The sequence below is a fragment of the Megalobrama amblycephala genome, linkage group LG21 (assembly GCF_018812025.1).
Source record: "Megalobrama amblycephala isolate DHTTF-2021 linkage group LG21, ASM1881202v1, whole genome shotgun sequence".
Classification (NCBI taxonomy): domain Eukaryota; kingdom Metazoa; phylum Chordata; class Actinopteri; order Cypriniformes; family Xenocyprididae; genus Megalobrama; species Megalobrama amblycephala.
Window position 1 is genome coordinate 22,135,430 of NC_063064.1, and position 20,208 is coordinate 22,155,637.

Below are 20,208 nucleotides of genomic sequence, written 5' to 3' on the forward strand. Positions count from 1 at the left end.
TTTACAACAAAGGTGCACTAAAATGCATTAATTCAAGCTTAAAAGGATAGTTCACCAAAAAATTAAAATTCTGTCTTCATTTACATACCCTTGAGTAGTTCCAAACCTGTACGAATTTCTTTGTTCTGTTGAACACAAAGGAAGATATTTGGAAGAATATTAGTAACCAAACAAATCTCGCCCCCCATTGACTACCATAGTATTTATTTTTCCTACTGTGCAAATTACAGAATCGTCAGCAAGCAAGCATGTATCAAGATAGCTTGGTGAATGTTTATATGGTTGTCAATGAATGGGACGTCATATTTTATTGAAAATTAAATATCTTAATACATTTTGGCTTTGATAAGATTTCCCCAAGAATAAACCTGGTGTCCTTATGATTCCTGTTCTTTCTGACAACAAAGCACTTGTACCAAAGTCCCTTTAAGACAAGTCATTTCACTCGGCGGCCATCTTTGAAACGCCTCTCGGGCATCCATGCAGCGCCTATCTCTTTGAATGGGGAAACATCAAATTGTCCAAAGCTGTTTGCCAAGCTTTCGATTAAATTTCATATTTGAAATCACCAATGAAATCTGACAACAACTGTCTCATAATTTTTTTTCCAAACGCTCGAATCATGACAAAAAAACAATTTTTTTAGGCTAGATCAAGCTAATGCGCATGCGCAGACCTAAATGCGCGTCTTTTGTGCCTCATTTCTGAGGCGCGCGTCTGACTGTTTCTATAGAAACCAGTGGTTCTAACGGCCGCTGCAGTGACGCGATGACTTTACCAGTCGGCGATTGGCTCTTATTTTGAAGGCGGGACTTATTCCGCCATATTGCGCGTTACACTTTCTCCCATTCAAAACAATACGAGTGACATGTCTTGTGTTATTCTATAGTCTTTGCTTGTACGTAACTAGCTCATAATCACGATTTTTAATCACAAATTTCCGATAGCATGTGAAGGCAGAATAGCAGTTAATCATTATGCATCTTTCAGTTATTACCAGTTCTTAAATTTTTGCATTTTGTTCCCCTAATCTTAATATTTTACAATCTTGTTCAGTACAGTGGTGTATATCATCATGAATCATCAATAATTTTGGTCTGTTTTTCTGAGAAAAAAATAATTTAAAATGTACTAAAAGCTAAATGTTTTGTCAACTCTTAAGAGTGCACTAACAAAAATCTGATGTCAAAGTGTCTCGAACAATTCACACAGACATGGTTTATATGAAAGAGTCTTTAATATTTATTTGAACAGTACTATTGGACTAAAACAGGGTTAGAAATGGAAACTAAGCAGCTGCTTTGGAGATGGGCACCCTAAGCTGGTCCTCTGTTAATGCTGTTTCTTTAAATGCCTGTCCATAAATCATGTTTAATTAAATTAAAACCCAGTGAGTGTACATGAGAGAACAGCCTGCAGGATTTATAGGCATGTATAGGCAGAAGTGCCAATGGTTTGGCTGAAGAGTTTTTTTTTTTTACCTCAGCTGCACCTTCTGTCTCCTTTGCAAAAGACAGTGTGTGTCGTTAAATATCACCGGAGCAGGTTCACAATGGGCCAGTGTTATTTTAGCACTATTTATATACTATTATACTATTGTTAAAAGTAACCTTTATTGGTTACAAGTTGTGAGGTATAGACTATTCTGGTTTCTATACTATTTTTGTATTGTGTTAACAAATTACACTTCACTTATAAGAACATGAGGGGTGTAATATGGGTAATCTTCAATCAGGCTGTATCTATTTATAATAAGGCTTTATTTACCCCATGCAGTTTCTGACTTTTAAGTAGCTGATAATGTGTTTTCTTTACACTCTTGGCTTTTAGATCCAACTTGGATCTCTATAAACCTGGGAATCCTGACGTGCATCGAATGCTCAGGGATCCATCGTGAAATGGGTGTACATTACTCACGTATTCAGTCACTTTCTCTGGACAAACTAGGCACTTCAGAATTGCTGGTAAGGATTCACGGTGATCAACAGATGAGGAAAATGCACTGTTAAATGAAGCTGGTTGTTATCTTTTTTGCATTCATGTATAGAGAGAGTTTGATAGAGTTGAGAGTATGACAATATCAGTGATTAACCAGTACCTGTAAATTTATGGCTCTTTCTCTCTCTTTTGCTCCTTAGTTGGCGCGAAACGTGGGGAATTCAGGTTTTAATGAAATTGTGGAGGCCAATCTTCCCAGTCCCTCTGTGAAGCCGTCAGCAGAGAGTGACATGTGAGTGATGAGCAGCCCTGTAATTGCTCTTCAAACGGCAGCCAAATGGTTTCGGCTCTTGGAGTCTCTGTGTCCCCATAGCACCCAATGTCTTTAGCATTTCCCATAACATTCGCACCACTCAATTCCCTCTCAATTTTTCCCCGCAAAAGAGCACTCTTCATGGCCTGGCCGGGCGTAACCTCTCTGTACACAATTAACCTGTCTACAGATGGTGCAGAGCTTTTTAAATTTGATTATTCTTGAAAGTAATTCTAAAGTTCAAGAACATCCAAAATACTTTAACCTTCAAACTGAGCGGTTTGATTTACCCTGCTGTCACGATCAGTGGGAGGAAAGTATGGTTGTTTGCACTGTTCTAGACCAGCTAGACTAAATGAATAATGCTATAATTAGATTCTTGCACAGGGTACTGAAATAGCATTCATATTTCTAGAAACTACTTTAGGGATGTTATATGTCACAGGAAATGCTTAGTTCACTCCAGTGTTTGTCTGTTCCAGATTCTCATTCTGCCCCCCCCCCCCCTTTCCTTTTCCTTTTCCTTTTCCTTTTCCTTTCTAGACTTTCCATGTTTAAATATCAACACCTGTTTCATTATTTGACAAATCTGTGGTGGAATGGGAATGTGAAGAGTTTAGCCATACATACAAAACCAGCCAAAAGTTGGGGTCCGTTTGTTTTGTTTGTTTTTTAAAAAGTCTCTAATGCTCACCAAAGCTGTATTTTTTTTTTCAAAAATACAGTAAAAACAGCATTACAAATGCATTACAACAATTTAAAATTACTGTTTTCTTTTTGAATATATTTTAAAATGTAATGTGTTCCTCTGATGGCAAACCTGAATTTTCAGAAGCCATTAAACAGTTGTGCTGCTCAATATTTTTGTGTAAACCATGATACATTTTTTCATTTCTTTCAAGAAAAAAATCTTACTGACCCCAAACTTTTGAACAGTAATTGTAGGCCTAAGTTTTAAAGGTACAGTAACATAATAACTTGTGCAATTTCAAGGGTCAGAGAGAAGGTGTAAATGTTCATGTATAACTAAATAACAGCTTTTTTTTTGGTGCAAGAATTCTTGCATAACTGAGTTAACTTCAGACACACAAAAAATGCATTTAAAAGCATGGCCCCTTTAAGAGCTCTGACAGCTGTTGCCTGTCTCAGGACTCAGGGCTGGATTTTTTCCTAATGGCAGTCTCTATAGTGTTTCAACCCACATCTGTCCAACATGGTACCCTGAAAAGAGAGGACATTTGCACTAATGAGAGCTCCAGTTATGCTGGCTCTTACCATCTGTGGCTTGCAATGAGCTAGTAGGCATTGCAGAGATGCTCATTTTTACAATTTCACTGCACATTTTATTGGCATCGGACATCTGTTGAATTTCACTGCCATTTTGATACCCAATAAAAGACAGTGTACTAAAATATTCAGTGTTATCAACAGGGCCGTACGTAAAGACTTCATACTCTCAAAGTATATGGAATGGCAGTTTGCACAGCGTAGCAGTGGCTCACCGGAAACAAAACGCAAATATCTACAGGACGCTGTTCGCAGTCGGGACGTCTTCAGCCTGTTACAGCTATACGCTGAGAGAACGGACCTCAGTCAACCACTGCCATGCCACCTACAGGTCAGAAAACATGTCTCACCTTCTCATTTTCTGCTACCTTTGACCCTTGTTGGGTCTTTTGGCCCTTTTTTTATAGCTAAATGGCCTTTTGTGTTATGACAGGAAAAAGGGGAAACTGCACTACACTTAGCCGTTCTGTTAGCTGACAGGACATCACTTCACGTGGCTGACTTCCTGTTTCACAACTGGTCAGTTAGAAACATCATTTTTATTATGAAAGCATGTTGCTTATCTGCATGTACATGATCTTTATCATAACTGCTTTTTCATCTTGTCATCTCTTTCAGTAATAATCTGGACGTTCAGACTATGAAGGGAAACACTGCTTTGCATTACTGCTGTCAGCACAACAAAACTGAGTGCCTTAAACTTCTGCTCAGAGCCAAGGCCAACACGCATATCAGTGAGTGAGACCTTCAAACCCCAAAACCTGCAAGACATCTATCTGTCTTAATTTTAGTTTATGCTGTGATAGGAGAAAGTATTTTAACATTGAAACATTTTACACACTTAAAGGGATAGTTCACCCAAAAATGAAAATTCTCATCAGTCATCATTTACCCACAAGTCATTCCAAACCTGTATAAATTTCTTTGTTCTGCTGAACACAAAGGAAGATATTTTGAAGAAAGTTTATAACCAGGCTGCTTTGGGGCACTTTTGACTTCCATAGTAGGAAAAAAAATTCTATGGAAGTCAATGGTGCCCCAGAACTGTTCAGTTCCTCACATTATTTAAAATATCTTCCTTTGTGTTCAACAGAACAAAAAAATTTATACAGGTTTGGAACAACCTGAGGGTGAGTAAATGATGATAGAATTTTCATTTTTGGGTGAACAATCCCTGTAAGCTTTAATTAATGCTACATATGGTTTTATCAGGATCTTATGAGTCATTGTTAAAGGAAGGAGGCTCATCGTGTTCTTTTGATGGCTGGTTTGGCTGTTGGCTCATTCGCCAAGAGTTAATTAAAGAGCAGAATGATCATTGTGCTGATGATAACTGCTGTTCTGTGATAGAGAATGATAATGGAGAGACGGGACTGGACATGGCTCGCAGACTGAAGCACACACTGTGTGAGGAGCTGGTGAGTCAAAAAGCTTTCCAGCAGTAACCTGTTAAAGCAAGTCTTTATCATTAGGATATTAATGTGGGTGTAACCTGTTGTTCACTGTTATTGAACCAAATGTTTGCTGTACACTTCAGCTACATGGTCATTTATATAAGCAGGGTTCCCACACCTTTAAAAACATTCAGAAAGTGATCTCATGACTAAAAAGTATATTTACTCTATCAGTTGTATTATATTTTTTTTATAGAGATTTTATTATTTTTTTCAATTTTTTTCATGAATGTTCCAGTCCTGGAAATAACAGTTTAAAATAATAATCAAATAAAATAATTTAAAACAAAATATAGCTAGAATAATTTATATTTCTAAACCATACAATACCATTCAAAAGTTCAGTGTCTGTAAGCTTTTTTAATGTTTTTGAAAGAAGTCTTTCAAAGCTGCATTTATTTGATCAAAAATACAGTACAACAGTAATATTGTGAATTAGTATTATAATTTAATAAATAACTGTATTGCATTTTAATATATTCCAAAGGAGACCTATTATGCCCCCTTTTACAAGATGTAAAACAAGTATCTAATGTCTCCAGAGTGTGCATGTGAAGTTTTAGCTCAAAATACAGAGTATTTTTTATAGCATATTAAATTTGCCACTTTTGGGGGTTGAGCAAAAACATGCTCCTTTTAAATGCAAATGAGCTGGTGCTCCCGTCCATCTTTCAAGAAGAGGGTGGAGCTTCAAGTGCTCATGCTTTGGCATACTGGCAACAACAATACAGGACAATCTCACGCACTTAAAATGTCAGAAACTGTCAGTAGTGGTGTTCAGCCAGTGGTGTAGTCTACGTGATACGCAGGTATACGCCATATACCCACTAGGAAAGGTCAAGTATTTCTGTATACCCACTTTAAAGCGGAACTCAGTAAGATTGGCGAAGCTCCCCCTACAGTTTCCTTCAGTGAATCACACTGTCATAAATACTCCAAGCGCATCTCTGGACTACAACGACTACAACGCTCACCAGCGCAGTAGTTTTGCAAATACAGTACAAGAAAGACGAGGTGGGTAATTTGCAAATACAGTACACTCGATGGAGATGGGTAATTTTCAAAATTGTCTTATAAAGTCATAATATATACATTGTTTTTGAATTACCGTAAAGCATTTTGTCACTCTCGTGTGAACGTGAACATGAGGCGAGATTGTGTCGGGTCGATGCAGCTCAACTTGCAAGTGCTGTTTTCTGGCGTAGACGTGCCAGAGGGGGTTAGTGCTCGCCTCAAACACACCACTACAAGTCAATTAACCATCGTAAGGACTTAGAAAACTATTTATGAAGGTAAAAAAGTTACTTAGTTCTGCTTTAAAAGGTGTGAGGATACGTAACCATCCAATAAATCGTAATAAGCTTTGTGCTTTGTTGTTTTTGACATGAAACAAAGTCTCATATTTCAAATTCTGCCAATTTTACTACGAAATAAAAAAATATAAATACCATTTTGGCGCTCTTTAATGTAGCGTGCTTCAGTTAAAAAGAAGCGGCAGCGTGAAGCGCACGTGAACCGATCCTCTCCTCTGCTTTAATACCAGTTACAGCGAGAAATAAACATGAATGAACATCTAAAGGTATGTTAAAAGATACAGTACATCTTACCGAAATTCGTATCATGTCTCGTGTAATAGCTCAATCTGTATTTCAACCACGGGAAGACGTTAATAAAAAAGCTTGTAAACAATGTCATGTAACATCACATTTACCTCAGAACAAACATATTCAGTTCAAACTCGTTATTCAGCTAGAAAAATTAACTCTAGAGAGGAGCATTTAGTTAAATATATGCACCATACATACTAATTATCATTTTTTAATGTTCTTCAATAGCCTATAATGAAAATATCCAGCCACCATTTAATTAATATTTCAAAAAACGAATTGGAGTAGAAATAATTTTAAAGTTAGTTGACCTATTATAACTTTATTATTATAAAAGTGTACAAATCAGTTCATTTTAACCTTCAATATTAATGTAGTACCAACTTGATGTATATTTTATAGCATTAGTTGAGATAATTTTTTTTCTTGTGATAATTTGCCATGTACTGTACCTGATATATAATCGAATTGCATAAATATGATGACAGACTGGCAGGAAATGGTGCAAAGCAGAAAACAAAGTCCAAACGGTGATATTGTGACATAATGATAAGCCTCATCTTTCCAATATTGTTAATAATAGCTGCAACTTGCACTCTTAAATGTGCATTGGAAATCACCAGCAGATTAAAACCTGTGCTCCAGTGACCATATTCATATAACATCTAAGGCTAAATGAAGATCTTAACTGGCTGAGTTAGATGGTGATTGACACTAAACAGTAGAAAATGAGCCCAGTCTCTCCAGCTGTAAATGTCATTGGCTGTTAAAGTCTTGTGTTGCTTATAAAAAATTGACATGTTGATAACCCACACATAAGCAGTCTTTCAGAATGCTCTCAATTACATGTAGCCTAGATGCATGCTATATGCATTAGTGAGTGTGGTGGTGCTTATGGGGACGGGTGAGTATTAGGCTGGGAGGGAAAAATCACAGAATACTCACTACAAAAATCTAGACTCACTGTGTTCAGCCTTATATGTTTATAGAAATAAAAAAAAAAATAAAAAAGTAGAATTTTACCATTATAGGCTGGTTGTTCTCACACACTGTGGACGCACATCTGTGTTCAAACACCTTATAAAAGTGAATTTTGCATAATAGGTCCCATTTAAAATGTAATTTAGAACTTTGATGGCAAAGCTGAATTTTCAGCAGCCATTACTCCAGTCTTCAGTGTCACATGATCCCTCAGAAATCATTAATATTGAATATTGATTTGGTGCTCAAGAAACATCTCTTTATATTATCAATGTTGAAAACAGGTATGCTGTTTTTTTGGGGGGTTTTTTCAGGATTTATGAAAAGAAAGTTTAGGCATTTATTTAAAATTGAAATCTTTTGTGACATTTTAAATGTCTTTACTTGTGATTTTTGATAAATCTTTAAAAATCCTCATCCAATTATCTCAAAAACTAGAAAAATCATGGAAATCCAATGGTCAAAAAGTGATTGATCTACATGTTAAAGTAATGATGTTTCATGTTCAGATCCACCAGTCACAGAACAACCAGTTTAACATGCACGTGCACGTGGAATATGAGTGGAGACTGCGGCAGGATGACCCGTACGAGAGTGACGATGACCTAGATGACAAGGTGACAACAAAAGAAGACAACACCACCCATAACTTAACAGAACAAACTCACATATAGTGCTAATAGAGCATAAATACATGAGACATTCACTGCGTCTGAAATCAAATACTTCCCTACTATGTAATATGCAAAAAACAGTACAACATCAGAGTAGTTGTCCAAACTACAGTAGATGACCTACTGCTTCCACCGAGATTCTGAAGTGTGCATTCAGTGGACACTTTACTATCCTATGAGGCCACAGGAGAGGATTTATGAATGGCAGTGAAGCAATGCAACTGATGCTGGTAGGTCACATGACAGTAACAACATGGCGGATGAAGTACGCCTGGATTTCATTCATAATACCCATATTCATACTATATAAAATGCACTTTTTTTTTTTTTTTACAACAGTGAAGTTCATTCAAATTCAAATGTAGTACCAACTCAGAAGTATGAGATTTCGGACGCACCGATTGTATTTGTGTAGCATGCAATTCACGGTCTGATGTGTAACAGTGATGGTCCGTATTTGTAGATGGGCCCAGTGAAGAAGGAGCGCTTAGGACGGCCGTTCAGTTTGTATCACAGTAACTCTGCCTCTCACGGTGGAGGAGGAAGTGGAGGAGGGGGGTTGTTCAACGTGGGTCGGAGGCTAGCATTGGCCCGAGGGGAAAACCGGAGGGAGGTGTATGCCAGTCCCAACTCTCAGACGCGCAGCCTTGACAGTCCCCCTCCGCCACCCCCTTCATCACCCGCACCGCCACTACCACCCCGGGTCAGAGGTGAGAAAACGTCTTCTCTTCTCTTCTCTTCTCTTCTCTTCTCTTCTCTTCTCTTCTCTTCTCTTCTCTTCTCTTCTCTTCTCTTCTCTTCTCTTAGTCTTGTTTACACTCCTCATGTCCTTTCCAGCTCCAAATGTCCCCCCTCCTCCCCCTCCCATGAGCTCACCTGATGGCTGGACGTCCCATGAAGTAAGCAGCAGTAAGAAACGAACCCCTCCTCCCCCTCTTATCATCCGACACAAGCGCACCTACTCTGAGCCCGCCCCTCAGGTGCCCCCCAGCCCCCACTCTGCACGGCAGGGACCTACAGGTATGTGCCTAACCTGGAAGGATGCATCTTCCCATAGTCATGAAAAACTTGTAAAATAATTGAGAATTTAAAATCATGATTTCCAGGCCTGAAGAAATCATAGAAATGAATAACATTCTTTAAAGTCATGGAAAAGTCAAAGAAATTTCTGTGTTGAATATACTTCTGTTACAGTTCTTCACAATTGCTAAGACACTAAACCCCATTCTGTGAACCAAATTCTCAATGACCTAATCCCATTTATCGAATAAATCATTATTTCTGCAAAACCTTCAACATGTTCAGGCAGTTGGACACCATTTGCAAACCGCATTTGCTAAAACACATTTTGCACTGTGATGCTTGTTACAAAACAGCTACTCTCAGCCTCAGACATCACACCCATGGACCGTTGGTTGAACATCTGATGCATATGGCACACTTAACACACACACACAAACTGTCTGCAAAAGTTAAACATAACTACAACTCAGTTGTCATCATTTACACACAACAACTCAAAACTGTTCACACTTGTTTCTAATAATGAAGTGGTCAAACCAACTGTACAATATATATGACAGTTCAGAGTGCACTGAATATTGATACGAACATTGGACGGAAACATTCTGAGAGGGAGACAAGTGTAAGCGGTAGTGGACCATGGGGAAGAGCGAAGAGTAAGGATGAGAAAGAGTAAGGTTGGAGAATTTTGTCAAGTCTGGATCCGGGACACCAGAGCGTTTTTCCATTTGCCTGGGAAGAGACAACATTGCCTGTGATGTGGTCCTCAGGTCGGACCCAACACAAAGATGTGATGCTGAGGCAAAATGAATCTCTCATTGACCTTGATTTTGCAGATGCACAACTTTTTTGAGTGTACTTTTACACGCTTTTCATTTAGAGTTTTCTTTGACCTTTTGGGCTTTTGCAGTTGGTCTACTGCATTTTTACAGTATGCAAGTGCTGAATATACAGAAATTCAATACTATACCATATTCATTACAATACTTTCAGTACATATACTGTGTATTCACCTTACCAAGTTGTGATTATATATATATATATATATATATATATATATATATATATATATATATATATGTATTACGTAATTGCAAAATTTGTTTACTGTATACAATACACTTTTTTTTTTTTGTAACATGCTCTGGATGCTGTGTCTCTAATGAATGCTCTGTAGTGTTTATATATTGACTGATGTGTGTATGATCTGAAAGCTTTGTTTGATTTATTTGAGTACAGGTGTAATGGTTTTAAGCGATTGTTTGATTTTGCCAGAAGAGTCAGGGGTTTTGTGAATTTAGTTTGAAGATTTGGCTTTGTGTTTAAAGTTGAATAAGAAAATGGGTGAAGATTTCAAGAAATGTGTCTTTGCAATTGTGAAAAACTGTATTATTTATGCTAAGCTCTAACATTTTTATAGTATTTTAAAAAAGTGATTATTATAAAATAAACTGGCTAAAATTTCTATTTGAGATCACTATAAAATTAAACATAAAATATTTTTATAGAAATATTTTTTTAATCCTCCTCAGCTCATCGACTTATATGAATGTGTTTTTTTTCTGTCAATATTTTCTGTGTACAGATTATGGAGTACCTTCATGTCCGCTAAGCTTTGGTGGTCCAAGCTCACCTTTCCAGAAGTGTGTGTAAGTGCTTTTTGGAACTACAAATGCTGACTTCTCGTGGCTATTTGTTGGAATACCAAAAAAACTACTGTGTGTTTTGTATTAAAAGCTGAAAAATAGTCATTAAGCTGATACTTTTATCCAAAGTGACCCAAGAAAGTGACAAATGTGAGTAAAAATTGGCTAGTAAAGGCACAGAATTTCACATCATTTCACTTTTATTGGGAAATGCAAACATTATACATGAATAATCATTATTAATCATAAAGTGAATACACTACTGTTCAAAAGTTTTTGAACCCCCTTTTTACAAGATGTAATATAAGTCTCAGGTATCCCCAGAATGTGTCCGTGAAGTTTCCACTCAAAATACCCCACAGATCATTTATTACATCATGTTGTAAATGCTCATTTTTGAGTGAAAGGAAAAACATTTTTGTGCATCATGTATCTTTAAAGGCAAATGAGCTGCTTTCCAGAAGAAGGTGGAGCCTACAGCTCATGCCTCTCTGCCAAAATAGTTTGATTATCATCTCTATCGCGGCCACGCTCTTGTGACATTGTATTTCTTCGTCATCATGAAAGTTAATTATTTGCATGCGTTTTAAAGCAATAACAGATTAAACTCCTGATATATGGTTTTCTGAGAGCACACATCCGAAGCACACGCACAGCGTGAGTATTAGATCTGTGTATTAAAGTGACACCTGCATAATACAGTACTTGCATATATGCTGTTAATATGAACCAATAACTTTAATACCAATAGCTTTAGTACAGTTTTTTTTCAAATGCTTACATTTTCAAAACTTTGCCTCTTTTTTTTTTCAAAACTTTACACACAAATCCAAGAATTGCACACACAAAATGCCTCACATCTCTTGCAAAATGAAGCACTGCATTCAAAATATCACAAACACATCTCAAAAGCAAACATTTGTCTTGCGTTGCAAACACCTTTGCCATAATATTCTATTTTTGCATATATCATATGCACACAGTTATTCAAAACCTAAAGCTCTTCTTTCATGAGCTCCTATGTACATTTCTGTACAAGATTGAAAGTAACTGGCAGAGAGATGTTGAAAAATTCACAGTAAACACAAAAGCAAGATTGAAACCAAACTATTTATTTTTTTACTGTAAGCTTTTATGGTTGTGAATACAGTATTACACAGTATGAAAGAAAAGAAATACATCAACCATGTGTAGTTGGACAGAAGCAATGGTTGTGTTTGAAAATAGAAATCAAGATACTTCCTGTTAGATTTTACATAGAGAATTGTGTGTTGTGTTTTGAAAAAAGTGTTTTATGCCGAGAATTAGTGTACGGTTTTGAAGATTTGGTGTATGGTTGTGGTGTTTGAGTGTCAGGTTAAGTAAGGATTTTGTGTGTAAGCAGTTGAAAAAAACTGTAAGAATACATTTCTTACTTGAATGCTGCTGTTAAATGCTCTGGCGAGGAGATAAAAATGGCAGACTGTGTACAGCTCACTCAGGGGAGGGGCTAAGCTAATTCATGGGCGGGGCTTACGAGTAGGGGGAAATCTGGAACCGCTCATTTGGAGAGACTTTATGATTTATTGGGTTTATAAAAAAGTAGTGGGTGGATTCTTACCATTATAGACTGGTTGTTTACACACACTGTGGACACACATTTGTTCAAATACCTAATAAAAGTGAATTTTGCATAATAGGTCACCTTTAAAGTCACAATAATATTGTGAAATAATATTACAAATGAAAAAAAAAATTCCACTTCAGTATAAGTCAAAATATATTCCTGTGATAGCAAAGGTAAATTTTATTATTATTATTATTAATGTTATTGTTATGTTTTTGTGGAGACCATGATACATTTTTTCATGATTCTTTGATGAGTAGAACAAAAATCTTTTGTAACATTCTAAATTTCTTTATAAGAATTTAAGGCATTCTTACTGAATGAAACAATTAATTTCTTTCAACAACAACAATTTTTTTTTTTAACTTATCACAAACTTTTGAATGGTAGTGTAAATAGGCATCATCATCAGATACAAAGTCTAATCAGATGCATTCAAACCATCTACTAAAGAAACTACTGGGCTACACCATCATAATTTCACTTAAGGTTTATTGCATTGTTTATATACAGTGCAGTACAATGCATTACAGTATAATGTGTTGTTAGTAACACATTCTAACTGTCTAATCTTTCTGTTTCAGCTCAGGGTCTCCCAAATACACCACGTCCACTCTCAACTCCTTATCTGAGCTACCAGAACGAGGTAATACTTTAACTGTCCAGTTATCTTTTCATTATTCTGTTTTCAGTTAAGTTGTTATGCTTATCTCGGCTCATGTTTTTTGTTGCGATGTGACATGGTCGTAATCTCTCGCAGCAGGCTTTCGAGCAGATGGGGAAAGCAGCTCGTGTCACTTTCTGTACCAGACCCCACAGCCCTCCAGCAGTGCCGGACGTCACACCCCGGCCCTGTCCCCCACCTCCCCCCGCTCCTTTAGCCTGGAGACTAACGGAAGCTCCTCCTCTTCCTGCCACACTGCTCCTCACCCACTGCCCAGAAAAACTTTGGTGAGAACCTTGGTGTAATATTATAAAAATGTCTTTATCTATCCTTTTTGATCAATTTAACACGTCTTTGTGTTAAATAATAAATAAAAGTATTAATTTATTTAGAAAACCAATGTCACCAGCTGTTTTGCATGTCTGTGCTGGCCTTTTGAGCACCAAACTTGCTTAAACCAGCCTGTTTCCATGTGGGAATTCATGAGCTGCTTTTCTCCGCGGAAAATGTCTTTGGCTGTTGGTAAAGCACAGAGTGATACAGGCATTTCTTGACATGTTCCTCACACTTCTGGTTTCCCTTCAACAATTTCTTCTTCTTTTTTTCTTCTTGTGTTTAGAAGAAGTCGAAGTTGAGGCGTGTGAAGGCCATGTATGACTGTGTGGCAGATCATCACGATGAGCTCACCTTCAATGAGGGTGACGTTCTGGTGGTACTCGGAGAGGAAGATGCTGATTGGTGGGTGAGTATAAGAAAAAAAAGAACAACTGATTTGAAATCAGTCTGAAAGAGAATGTGAGAGACACGAAACTAGCACAGCTATGTTGGAAATTTAATTTCCTGGGACTGCGGTCAGCTTTAAAGTTTATTGGTCATTAGGGGCGATTTCTTCATTAGGGCGATAGGGTGACGCACCACCAAAGTGAGAAAGGGATGGATTTTTTTCAATCACATTCATCCACAGTGTTGCGCTCGCTGTCACTGCTCTAGACTGTTCGTTCTGCCTCTGGATATATAGTCCAATCAGGGCCAAGTCACGTTCTGTGGAGTACCGCCTCTTTTTGGGTGATTTCGGCTAGAGTGCTCTCATAGATTTCCGTTCAAAGATTTTTTTTTTTTTTTTCGAACCGCAGACACTGCAATGCAATCTCTATGGGTTCCGGTGTGGTGCTGAATTCCTACCCCTGCCAAATTATTAGGATTGGGGGTGGGGTTAGGATTAGGCAATCAGATAGTGACTTCAACGAGGGGGGTAATAATTCGGCACAACACCGGGAGGGCTAGCACTAACGTGCTTTCGTCATCGTACGTAACCTTGTTGTTACGTACGATGTTGTGCATTGATTGGTGGGAACAAACATGCATCTATTAATAATCTTTAAACTGAAGTGACATCCAAAAATTTCCTCAAGTGTATAAATTACATTTCACAGATATATTAGAAAGTCGAGAAAATATTTCCATTTTGCTGTCAGGAGCAGACGAGCTTTCTGCAAGCACAAACTTCCGTGAACAAGCGCCGCCGCACGCATGCGCGCCAAACAGACGTAGCGCAATAATAGAAGGCTAATTTGCCATGGGTTCCCTTGGGAATGTCTGATATGTTTTTAGTATTGGATGTATATGAAAAAGATCTCTGTGGGTCAAATTATTATAAGAAACCTTCCTGTTTTCCTCGACAAAATACAGTCGTAAATTTTGAATTCACTTTTAAGTTGCTTACAGATTGCTTCTCAAGGTTTAAGGCCCGTTCACACCTAGAACGATAACTATAACGATGACTATATTTGCTTCCACACCAACGAACGATAACAGTCTGTTAATTCTAAGATCGCACTGCGGGTTCAAAGTGTGTACAACATGTTTTTGCTGTTCTTGATGCGTTTACATGGCTTTAACCAGCAGATGTCCTCAGCATGCTATGTTTCGAGTGAATAGCTAGCGTAATCGATCTAATCTAACAGTGAATTTAGCTGACGAAGTCAATATAGTGCAGTGGTTCCCAACCACATTGCTGGAGGCCCACCAACACTGACATTGTGCATGTCTCCTCAATCAAACACACCTGATTAAGGTTATCAGCTCATTATTAGTGACTCTAAGAGTTTTAAAATGGGTGTGTCAGACAAAGGAGACATGCAAAATGTGCAGTGTTGGTGGGCCTCCAGGAATGTGGTTGGGAACCACTGATATAGTGGGATAAAAACAACGCCTAGTCTTTTCACTGCAACTTCAAAGGAACAAAATTTTGTCGAAACTAGCGCTGGATACCTGAGGTAATTTTATTTTACACCGTTTGCTAGCCTGGCATATATCGTTAATTCTTCTTACCATTTACTCCGAGGTTATGACTGATTGTTTTCCATGTATCCATTTTCTTTAAAGTATCTTTGAAAAGGCTTTGACTTCTCAATCAGTGGTGGCTTTTTCTGGACCTCGGATTCTCCGCAGTGTCGTCTGCCATTTTAAATGCGCGAGCCTTTAAATTAGAATGAATTCTGATTGGCTGTCAGTGTTTTATCGTTCAACAGCTGGAAAAAAAATAATTCTGAAAGTGATCCCAACGATATCGTTATTGTTATATCTGTGGTGTGGACAGTGCTATTCTTTTATATTTAGAACGATTTTTAGAACTATATCTTTTTCGTTAACTTTATAGTTATCATTCTCAGTGTGAACTTGGTGTGAATTTTAAATGTTAGTAATTTTGTTGTTCTTTTGTAATTTTATGTTTTGATATTTTTATATAGCTTTATTTCAGTTTTTGTAATTTTTGTACTTCAGCTTATACTTGTTTTTCTCAGTTATTTTCATTTCATTCACTAATTTTCATTTAAGTTTAAGATTATGCTTGAGTGACTGTGTGTAATTTATGTTATAGAACAGACATATTTTCAGGTAACCACAGACTCTTTTTTTACTCATTAATCCAAAACCGTTATTTAAAAACCCATGGCAGAATCCTGAGGGAATCTTTGGCAAAAAAATTCTTACTAGATGAACAGCTCTATTGTGCTTCCTTGTTTTACATACCAATTTTTATTTTCTACTTTATTTTCAGTTGTTTTTGGCCCTTTGAAGTATCGCTGGCATGAATGGTTTGAAATCTTTGTTACGGTTAAAGATGGTTTTGACAAGGAAGCGGCAGGGTTCTTGTTAGCCTTTTACAGTCATTCTGCGTGTGCAGATGTATCCCACAATCCCATGGGAGCAGATGGAACTGATCAGAGCAGAGCTCTCAGGGTCCATGTTTTATTCTGCCTCCATATCGAAGTCAGAGAGACGCCCATACGTCTCCAGCGGGCTTGTCTAATATCCTGCAGATGCTTCTACAGGAAAAATAGCCTCTGGATGGCCCATCAAAAGAATACATTTCTTGTAGATTCAGAGAGAGACACTTGGCATGCAGGAAAGAGCTTTGAAAGTGGAAAATGGATTGTGAATTGCATCTTATTTTACATCCTCAAACCTCCCACATCTTTTGTGTTCACAGCATTGCTTTTTTCATTTTCATTCAGTCAGGATGTGCAGCCCTTGTTTATGACATTATTTCTTCATTACATGTTGTCATGTGCCGCCCTTTCATTTAATTGAATTTCTCTTCCTTCCTTTTGATGACTTTAACCAGAGCCAGTAATATCTTCCTTTCAGCACGGCTACATCGAGGGACAGCCAGACAGAACGGGCTTATTTCCAGCATCGTTTGTCTCTATGCTCACTGAATGAAGCCGGCCAGGAGCTGAAATCATAGCACGGTCGACTTTACTGCCAAAGCACCCTGGGAAATGAGGGGCTTGAAGTCTACCCACAGAACCATCGGTAATGAAGAATCAGCATAACAAAGCAGCACTCACAGCGCCAAGAGAGAGATGCAATATAGGGAACGAGTTGTGCTGTGCACAGATATTCTCATCGTTTGTGGTTGTTCAGGCAAACCGAACGCTCGTAGAGTAAAATGTACCATCCTATACGCTCCTAAAATGCTCCAAAAGCACACACAGCATGAACCGCATGTCATTTGTTACATTGATTGAACTGAACTCAAATGTGAGTAATCATTTATGTCAGGCCGCAGAATTGTATTGAGAAAGTCTAATGTCGAGATTGTGTTGCTAAGAAATGGAGACAAAAAGAACGGCTTTAAAGCACAATTCTCTGTGACGGGGTAACTTAGTAACAACAGAATTCTTTTAGAAAACTAATCAAGAACAAATTCATGAATTACGAAAACCGTGTGCTTGGGTGAATAGCACAAAAACACATCCGGGTCATATTTCACCTACATTTAAAAGAAAAGAAAAAAAAAAGTTTTTTTTTTTTTTTTTTAAATGAAGAATTTTTGCATTGTGACATTTTCTCAACAATTTAGCACACTTTCCCCTCAAATTCTCAGTTATTTTTAATTATATTCTAATTTTAAATTCTCATTATTATCATTCATTTCTCTCATTACTTTATTAAATACTGTAAATGGTATTTTGTTACATAAACAGCAAGAAATACTACTTTCAATAATGAAATGATATATTATTTAAAGTTTAAAGTAATTACAATGTATTTTCACATTATAGTAATGGCAGTTTGGGATAAAAAGTGCTTTAAAAAAATATAAATAAAAAATATATGTTTTAATAGTCCTAAAACATGTCTTTACACCATATTTTTCTTTTTTCTTTTGATTTTGGGTGAAATACCCAAACAGGTTTTGAGATCACCCATTTATTGTTCCATTGTTTCTATAACTTAAGATGAAATAACCACTGAATAAATGGTTAAGTAAGTGGTTTATTGAAAACAGACCACAGATTAATCACAGGTTCACACAAAACATCATGAACATAGAAGCTTACAAAGATGTGCACACACCACTCAATTTGGCCATTACAGTGGGATCAAACCATCACATTCAGCTGGACAGTCTTTGAACATGTACAAACTTCTTAAAGTGCTTGAGAGTAGAGAACTACTTGTGGCATTTTTTCATTTTTCAAATTGTCACACCCAGGGAATATTAAATCTGTGGTCACATGTTGTTTGAATATAAACAAGAGATATAAACAAAACCATAAAAAGTCAATTGGCCACAGCTTTTCTTGACTTTATTGCTCAATATTTCGGACTCCTCCTAGATAATTATTCCAGCAGGGAGGTGGAATAAAAATGCAATTTTTTTTGGTGATCAATTTCTCTACATGCACTAGAGGATCTTTTATATACACCGTCATGTATTACAGTAAAAGTTGAAAATGCATTACAAAAAAAAAAAAAAAAAGTTTCAGCATTTGCTTTTTATTTGTTAAAGAACCTGAATGGAAAACTAGGGTACTGTGAGATATTTATGTATTGTGTATCTCATTTAAAAAAAACAAAAAAAACAAAACAAAAACATATGCTTGTATATTTTTCTGTTATTTTTATTTATGCAAAATTATAAAATATTTTTTTAATACTGTGCTGGATGCCCTAAACTGTGACTTTTGAATTCAAATTATTTTTATTGTTTATGCTTTGGTTTTGTTTCTTATTAGATTAAAACACTTCCTTGTCGGTTTCTTTCTGAATTTTGTCCAAACTTGAATTCTTCAATGTCTTGATTTGAGTGTTTGTGTATTTTCAGATTATCTGTGACTCTCCTTTCCTTTCTGTGCAAACTGTGTAAACCGTGTTAGCCACCGACTGACATGAAGCAATGAATGCAAAGCCAAAATACATTCGAGAACATAAAACCACAGAACAAACGACATGTGTGGTAATACTTGGCAACAAACATTGACATTACAGCTCCAGTTTCAACCTTGTCACAGTCCTTAAAGTTCACAATAATACAAACTAGAAAAGGGGCAAAAAAAACACAGAACATCTACCACCAGTAATTTCAACTACAAAAATACAGAGAATGTATTACAGGAACTAAAGATAATGAATCAAACATGTATGAAAGTACAGCATTTGCTATATCCAGAACTGTAAATCACAAGACAGGTTGTTGTACGAGTGCCAATGGGTCATTTTAAGGCCACTGAGACCAGACGCACCACTCTAGGGACGGCTTTGGTCTAAAGGTATATAACGATATTAAACGCATAACACACAAATACGGTAACACTTTCAACTACAATCTAGAATGCTTCACAGCTCTGTGTGACAAAATACATCTTCCAGCATGAGTTTTGTGTATGATCAGGTGATTTCAATGGCAGTTAAATTAGGAGAGAACTTTAAGGTGAGAAGGGTCCTTCAAATATCAATGCAGGAAATGTGTGGTGACTTTAACGGTGTCAGTGCATCTCTGTAATTGTCTGAGCTGAAATCTAAAATAACATTTGTGAACGTTTTAATACGCTATTCAAACTAGTTTCTGATTTTTAAAAATGTGTTTATTGCTTACTCAGTATTTTATAGTCCTCAACCTTAAAATCTAAAATGCTTTAATGCACTGCAGTTTCAAGTTTAAAGTCAACATGAAATGTAATTGGATCTTGCATACTTCAGTTCCCCCAAGAATTAATTTTCTGTCATCATTTACTCACCCTAATGTCTCATGTCATACCCAACCACTTTTTTCAGCAGAATAGGGTTGTTACACTACCAAAAATTTCAGTAGCCTGTACCAATACCAGTAAAATTTTGTGGTTCTCGGTACCAATTTTGGTAGGATCCAGCTCTCACTATTAACAAGCTGCTTATTAGCATGCATATTACTAGAATATTGGCTGTTTATTAGTACTTATAAAGCACATATAAATGCCTTATTCTGCATGACCATATTCTACATCCCTAAATCCTACCCAATACCTAAACTTAACAACTACCTTTCTAACTATTAATAAGCAGTAATTAGGGGGTTTATTGAAGCAAAAGTCGTAGCAAATTGTTCGTTAATAGTGAGAATTGGACCCTGATCTAAAGTGTGACCAAAAAATGTTTACTGTTTTGTACCGTCCATTGGTTATCACTGTCATTCACTGAAGATTCCGATTCAATCGTGCATTTAAATATGGTTGTCAATCTGGAA

The 20,208-nt window shown here is 36.9% G+C and overlaps 1 protein-coding gene across 8 annotated transcripts in view; it reads left to right on the forward strand.

Annotated features, from left to right (window-relative positions):
• Nucleotides 1-19,034, forward strand: part of unm_sa1614 (un-named sa1614) — a 49,878-nt gene extending 30,844 nt beyond the window's left edge. For 3 of the 8 annotated variants that reach the window (XM_048171811.1, XM_048171812.1, XM_048171816.1), the window contains 14 exons: nucleotides 1,831-1,964; nucleotides 2,139-2,230; nucleotides 3,683-3,869; nucleotides 3,972-4,057; nucleotides 4,157-4,272; nucleotides 4,889-4,956; nucleotides 8,090-8,197; nucleotides 8,718-8,964; nucleotides 9,092-9,274; nucleotides 10,863-10,926; nucleotides 13,114-13,175; nucleotides 13,290-13,480; nucleotides 13,813-13,935; nucleotides 16,845-19,034. In XM_048171811.1, the coding sequence (XP_048027768.1) occupies nucleotides 1,831-1,964; nucleotides 2,139-2,230; nucleotides 3,683-3,869; nucleotides 3,972-4,057; nucleotides 4,157-4,272; nucleotides 4,889-4,956; nucleotides 8,090-8,197; nucleotides 8,718-8,964; nucleotides 9,092-9,274; nucleotides 10,863-10,926; nucleotides 13,114-13,175; nucleotides 13,290-13,480; nucleotides 13,813-13,935; nucleotides 16,845-16,919 (1,736 nt within the window). In that variant the 3' untranslated portion in view covers nucleotides 16,920-19,034. Of the gene's footprint in view, nucleotides 1-1,830; nucleotides 1,965-2,138; nucleotides 2,231-3,682; nucleotides 3,870-3,971; nucleotides 4,058-4,156; nucleotides 4,273-4,888; nucleotides 4,957-8,089; nucleotides 8,198-8,717; nucleotides 8,965-9,091; nucleotides 9,275-10,862; nucleotides 10,927-13,113; nucleotides 13,176-13,289; nucleotides 13,481-13,812; nucleotides 13,936-16,821 lie in introns of all 8 variants that reach the window. The other 5 variants (XM_048171814.1, XM_048171819.1, XM_048171817.1 and 2 more) reach the window with 4 other exon arrangements.
• Nucleotides 19,035-20,208: the final 1,174 nt, after the last annotated feature.